Source organism: Oncorhynchus clarkii, chromosome 20, assembly GCF_045791955.1.
Source record: "Oncorhynchus clarkii lewisi isolate Uvic-CL-2024 chromosome 20, UVic_Ocla_1.0, whole genome shotgun sequence".
In the NCBI taxonomy this organism is placed as follows: Eukaryota; Metazoa; Chordata; class Actinopteri; order Salmoniformes; family Salmonidae; genus Oncorhynchus; species Oncorhynchus clarkii.
The window spans coordinates 14,606,890-14,613,140 of record NC_092166.1 but is presented as its reverse complement, the minus strand read 5'-3'; the positions used below and the strand labels follow the sequence as shown (position 1 = coordinate 14,613,140).

At 40.0% G+C, this 6,251-nt stretch overlaps 1 protein-coding gene across 3 annotated transcripts; it reads right to left on the bottom strand.

Moving 5' to 3' along the window:
- Positions 1-672: 672 nt before the first annotated feature.
- Positions 673-4,431, bottom strand: LOC139377291 (dual specificity phosphatase 12). 3 transcript variants are annotated; one of them, XM_071120300.1, is made up of 7 exons: positions 4,298-4,431; positions 3,618-3,906; positions 3,413-3,526; positions 3,146-3,264; positions 2,742-2,829; positions 2,399-2,576; positions 673-2,039 (listed from the first exon to the last, which is right to left on the bottom strand). In XM_071120300.1, exons 2-7 carry the CDS (start codon positions 3,869-3,871, stop codon positions 1,887-1,889), a joined length of 906 nt encoding a protein of 301 aa, XP_070976401.1. In that variant the 5' UTR covers positions 3,872-3,906; positions 4,298-4,431; the 3' UTR covers positions 673-1,886. The 3 variants fall into 3 exon arrangements, with proteins under 3 accessions (XP_070976401.1, XP_070976400.1, XP_070976399.1); XM_071120299.1 differs by having other exon boundaries at positions 4,305-4,420; XM_071120298.1 differs by having other exon boundaries at positions 1,838-2,039; positions 2,742-2,865; positions 4,305-4,410.
- Positions 4,432-6,251: the final 1,820 nt, after the last annotated feature.

Below are 6,251 nucleotides of genomic sequence, written 5' to 3'. Positions count from 1 at the left end.
GCCAGCCGCCAGAGAGTTGATGGACACCCCATGTTCATCAATGGACAGAAAGTTTCACAGAATGGAATATAATCACGTGCTATCAGAAACCGCTGCACTTGACCCCAGGTTTAAGAAGTTAGCCTTCAATGATGCCAGAGAGATTGATGAGGCTCTTCAAAGAATAACCTCAGAAGCAGGGAGGGACAGCCCCAGCAGACAGCTGGTCCAGGCACCAGGGCAACAGGAAGAAGAGGGATCAGATAGAGCAGAAGCACCAGCAGTAGTGCCACAAACGTCTGCTTTTGGATGCTGTTTGACAAGAGAGCAACTGGGGATGCAGCACGAAGGAATCCCTCAGCAGATGCCATAACTGAGGTCCGATCCTATTTGAAGGAGCCCTGCAGATCCTCTGAGCTGGTGGAAGAACAAGGCCTCTGTCTACCCATGGCTTACTAAAGTCATGACAGGGAGACTGCATAGTGGCCACATCCGTTCCCTCTGAGAGGGTCTTCTCGACAACGGGATAAATAATTACTGAGAGAAGAAACCGCATCAGCCCCTCGAAAGTGAGGCAGCTTGCATTTCTGAATGCAAATCTCTCATAAAAGCAAAATATGGTCAGCATTGCTGTGTGTTGCTGGTTATAACATGGCAATAAAGAAGAGAGAGAAAAGAGGGACCAGTTGAATGTTTTAAGTGGGATGCTGCAGTTCTGCAAATTATTTATTTTTCTTTGATATGGTGCAATATTCTATTATGCTGTTCAGATTGTGTTCGTTTTGAATGGTTAGGTGTATATGCACTTTGTTTATATACATTAAAAGGTATACTTTAAAAACAAATGTTGAATAGCGTTCTTTTTCATAACAGACCAATGCATTTTAAATAAATTGTGGTTAAGGTAGAGTATGATTTCATTTAATGATTTAATTAGAATTGTTTTAACACCAATCATAGTCAAACTATCGCAAACTCTTTGACTTGAAAAACTACAAAACATATTTTTTTAAAGAGCTGTTTGGGAGCCAAAAGAGCCGGCTCTTTTTGGTGAGCTGAGCCGAACTGAAAAGAGCCGGAATGCCCATCCCTAATAACCTCACAAGGCACCCTGATCTTTTTCCTCGAAATCTCCGTTTCCTTCTCCAGCGAAACACGGGGCCGGGTGTCAGCAGTATAGCCCTTGCGTCCATCTCATTGAAGAAAAACATCCAGTTTGAGGTGAGCAATCCCAGTGCCGATTTGAGAAGCTCTTTTCGGTCGGTAGCAGCAACATTATGTACAAAACAAGTTACAAGCAACGCAAAAAAAAAAAACACTCATCAGTTTGTGCAATCTGCTTCAGTTGCATGTAATATAGAACAATAAATACCATCTCGTTAGGTGCAATTCCACAGTGACAGACTCAGATGTCACTTTAAATGTTAAACAAAAAACTATGATTGCGTGGTTAAATAAACCATAAACCATCTCCACACACAAGGACTACTTTCAACAATTTCCACAGAAAATCTTACTAAAATACAATTACTCAAAGAGTAATTCAGTACCAGAATGATGACACAAACCGTCCTTCTGGTACCAAACTCTGCATCTGAACTGTTTTTCAAGTAAATATGTTTATGTAAAATGTTCAGTGGAAATTGTTAAAAGTAGTCCACGTGCATAGAGTTCTATGATTTGTTTAACTTTGCGGTTTTTGTTTGACATACATTTTAAAGTGACAAATCTGAGTCTCAGTGTCAGTTACTTTGGAATTGCCCTCGGGCTACTCATTCAATTAATATGCAAGTAGGAGAACTAGTCTAGGTAACCTACAATATCTATGAACCATCAATGGCAGACAAGGAAAGATGGAGACAGCTATTCTGAGAAATGTATTACAGATATGAATCATTTTTACATTTTCATGATTTGAGTGTGGCTATACTGATGTGTTTGATTTCATCCACTCTGTTTTTATGCATCTGGAAGGCTGGAGTCACCCATCGACCACAGGAACACTGCTCCCCACACCAGCTGAATGAGCCCAACTTGGAGCTACACTTTGGGCACAAGATCTATAAAAAAATAAGAAAAATACAAGTTTAAAAAAAATATATATTTAGAAGACACTGAATATAACAAGTAAATGCTAAGTTAATTATTCTCAAATGTGGTCATCGAGGAGTCTCGTTTGTAGGTTTTCATACCCACAAACCTATCATTCAGTTTGAATTCTGTTTATTAATTGATCTGCTAAATGTAGTAAAGCCGCTTCAGTAAGTCTGTTATATTGTGCCAAGATAAATATGCATTCTCATTTTACACTGAACAATGTGACTAAAACTGACTTAAACTGAAGAAAAATGTCTGAATATTCTATGCCAGCATGAACTAAGTACGACTATTCCATCTGAAAGCGAATTGTCATTTTTACCTGTCCATCCATCACCCCTAACAAGGCCTGTTCCATCCACTGGACAGGCTCAGTGAAGTAGGAGGTACATTGGGTCTGGTCCCCACTCGGTAAGTTACTCATCTTCTTATAGGCAAAAGCAGTCGGTCCATTGCCAATAGTGTGACTGAGGATACTGGAAGCGCGGAACAGTGTCCGTCTAAAGGAGAAGACAGAAGGGGGTAACAACAGAGGGTGAACATGAAGAACATTTGTGTTGCTTGCTGACAGCCTTTATTTTTCACTCTCACTTCAGTCTCTCTTCAGCATCTGAAACCGTAGGGTGTGTGTATTCTTCATTTATTCACTCATTCAGTTCCCTTACCGACATTTTTTACACCTGTATACCACCTCAGAACAGGTGCTTAGGTAAGGGTCCACTGCAAACAACTCCTTTGGGACATTCTGAAGCTCTGCGTCAAGGATAAACAATGGTCTTAAGAGGATCTCTACAAAACAGAGCTGGCAGCAATTCAATTCATATGGATGAATGTTTCAATTAGGTTAAACAGAGTAATATCCCCTGGTACAGTGAAATAAACTACAGTGGTCCTGAAACAGGAAGAAAGAAAAAAAAGGTGGCAGGTTAGTAGCCTAGCAGTTAAGAATGTTGGGCAGTAACCAAATAGGTGCTGGTTCGATTCCCCGAGCCGACTAGGTGAAAAATGTGCATCTGCTAAATGTAAATAACAGAAAGGATGAAGAGGTGAGGAAAACAGCAGGACATACCTGGGTATTTCTCTGTGAGTTTCTGGAGTCTGTACTGCTTGTACTGGGGGCTGGTGACATCTACTTCACAACCCAATGACTCATATAGTGCTAACTGGTCCACAAACCCCTCATTCATCCTAAACATGAATTAAATACATTTTACAATGGACATAGTTGACAAAGATAACAATACTTCCTTTAAATAACAAAGTGTCCTTAATAAACATGAACAATTCAGACCAGGCAGTTTAATGGTATAATAAAATCACATCTTTTTTTGCTTACTTTACATCAGGTTTAAGTTGCTGGAGTTTGGCATAGGCATCGCCGAAGTTCATTTTATGACGTTTCATCAAGTAAGCAGTCACCACCGCCGCACTCCGACTTTGCCCTACGTGGCTTAAACACAAACACAGCGTTGCATGTCAAATGCATGTGAGGCTATCATGATATGCATTAAATAACTCAGGATTTGATAGGCCTCACGCACCAATGCACAAGGACAGATGTTGATGCCTCGCAAGCATCACATATGAAGCGTATGCAGTCATCAAGGTGGCTGAGTAGGTCTGTGGAGGACTCGTCCAGGGAATAGACATACTTCATCCTAAATGGCCCATCAGGTGAAGCTGGCTGCTCTGAGTCCACTGTGAGTATGTGGGTGATGCCAGCATTGGTCAGGTCCTGGGCATCTTTCAGGTCAGATGCTGCCCCGATGTAGACTCCTGTCTCTACCTGAATCATGACTTGGCAATCAGGATTTCTCTATGGTAGAAGACCTGTGAAATACACCTGTTGTTAGCATGTGACATTTAAAGACTGCATAGCTATACATGAATATGATATAGTGAATATGTACGTTAAGACATTCACTACGTTAGCTAGCTACTGGCATATTTTTTTTGTATATGCTGTACTAAATAGCTTCCTTCCTGAATATCAGAATATAACATATGTATATTTTATCCATAAATTGATGAGGTATGATCTGTCCATGAATAATTTTCACTCAATTATCATTTTGACAGATACGTAGCTATAGCTAAACACAGCTTGCTAGGCTAGCTAACGTTAGCTAGCTAGATTCATTTATCCGGCTCTGCTAAGTCAGCCTCAAGTTTCTAGCCTAAATATAAATGTTATTCTATTCGTAAAAAATATCAGTCATGCCTCTTGCAAACGAAGTGTGCTATTTCAGTGAGTTGTTAATAACCTAGCTAGCTAGCTACTAAACATAACTAAAAACGTAATGCATGGCTGCTAAACTGTTTGGTCCGGTTATTAATTGTAACCAATCAGGGAACAAAAATTGAACACTTTTAGTTCCGGAGATAGCTCCACTTTAGTTCCTACACGGCGAACGAAGTTTGAAGCTGTGTTAGCTGAGGAACGCTCAACTCCGTATATTGAGGCTGAGATGAGTATTGCGAACTTGCCTTGCGAGAATGGAGTTGTGCGTTCATCAGCTAAGCTGTGAATAAACGGTTTGCTGAGTGGTACACTTTCACAACTCTTAGTACAAAACTGAACTGGTCACAGTGAAATGTAATGAGACCATTGGTTTAATCACCAAAACACAACATAATGATATCTTTTAAATTGTGTCATTTTAACTACCAGTTAATCCAAATAGCAAACAATGCAAGATACGCATTTCAAATCGCCCTTAGAAGTGCTGAAAGTAATATGCTGCAGTACTGTAAGTTACAGTTTTCACATTAGGCAATACACAACAATTTACAGAAAATCTATCATTTTCATATCTATTCAATGTGTAATCAAAAGGTGTGATCAAAGATAGAAGATAGAAAGCTATCGGGTGGGGGGGGGGGGGTGATATACAGAAGATAGCCCTATTTGGTAAAAGACCAAGTCCATATTATGGCAAGAACAGCTCAAATAAGAAAAGAGAAACGACAGTCCATCATTACTTTAAGACACGAAGATCAGTCAATTCGGAAAATTTCAAGAACTTTGAAAGTTTCTTCAAGTGCAGTCGCAAAAACCATTAAGCGCTTTGATGAAACTGGCTCTCATGAGGACCGCCAGAGGAAAGGAAGACCCAGAGTTACCTCTACCTGCTGCAGAGGATAAGTTCATTAGAGTTACCAGCCTCAGAAATTGCAGCCCAAATAAATGCTTCACGATAAGTCTGATTTGGGCTTAGTGTGACTATCATTTGTTTTTCAACAGGACAATGACCCAACACACCTCCAGGATATGTAAGGGCTATTTTACAAAGAAGGAGAGGGATGGAGTGCTGCGTTAGATGACCTGACCTCCACAATTCCCTGACCTCAACCAAATTGAGATGGTTTGGGATGAGTCGGACCACAGAGTGAAGGAAAAGCAGCCAACAGTAGTAAAAAATAAAGTAAAACCCTTGAATGAGTAGGTGTTCTGAAACATTTGACAGATTGTGTATTTTTGAATACGGGTGTTATTCATATGTATAGCAAGTAACGACAAGAGAATTGTTGAAGATGCACATGGGGTAATGAGGAGATTACCGAGTGTGTTTGGGAATAGTACTAAGTGAATGTGGATGTGAAAGTTGTGTGATTGTGAGATGTGACATATTAAGCTGTAACACAAATTACTGAAATTTGGATAATAAATGGATTGAAATTAGTACTATTACGATTTAAATGTGGATATTAAACTGGTGGGAGCTGAGTTTTCCAGTTCTGTGGGAGCTGATCTATAACATTATCTACGTTATCTACAGGTAGAGGATATGGTTCTGCCAGTCTGTATGTTTAGGGAAAGCAGCCTTTATACCGGTGAACACTGCATCCAGCTGGTCGCACATGTTTATAGTCCTTCCATTTAAATTTTAAACAACAGCAGAGTATTTCTTCAATTTCTCTGGGGGAGGGGTTGTACATGGAGATGATTGTTTTTATCTCTTCTTCAAACTTTACAGCATATTTTGCTGGGTCAGTGACATCACCCACTATTGCCTTAATTTCATCAACATCCCACGGTCTATCCATTTCCAACATGCTACCACCACCATTGGGGATAGAGTAGCGTATTAACAGATACATTCCCGGGGAGGTTTTCTTTCTCGTATATTTTCTATTTTTTGCCCTCATTGCTGTCATCACTGCTGCTTGTTTCA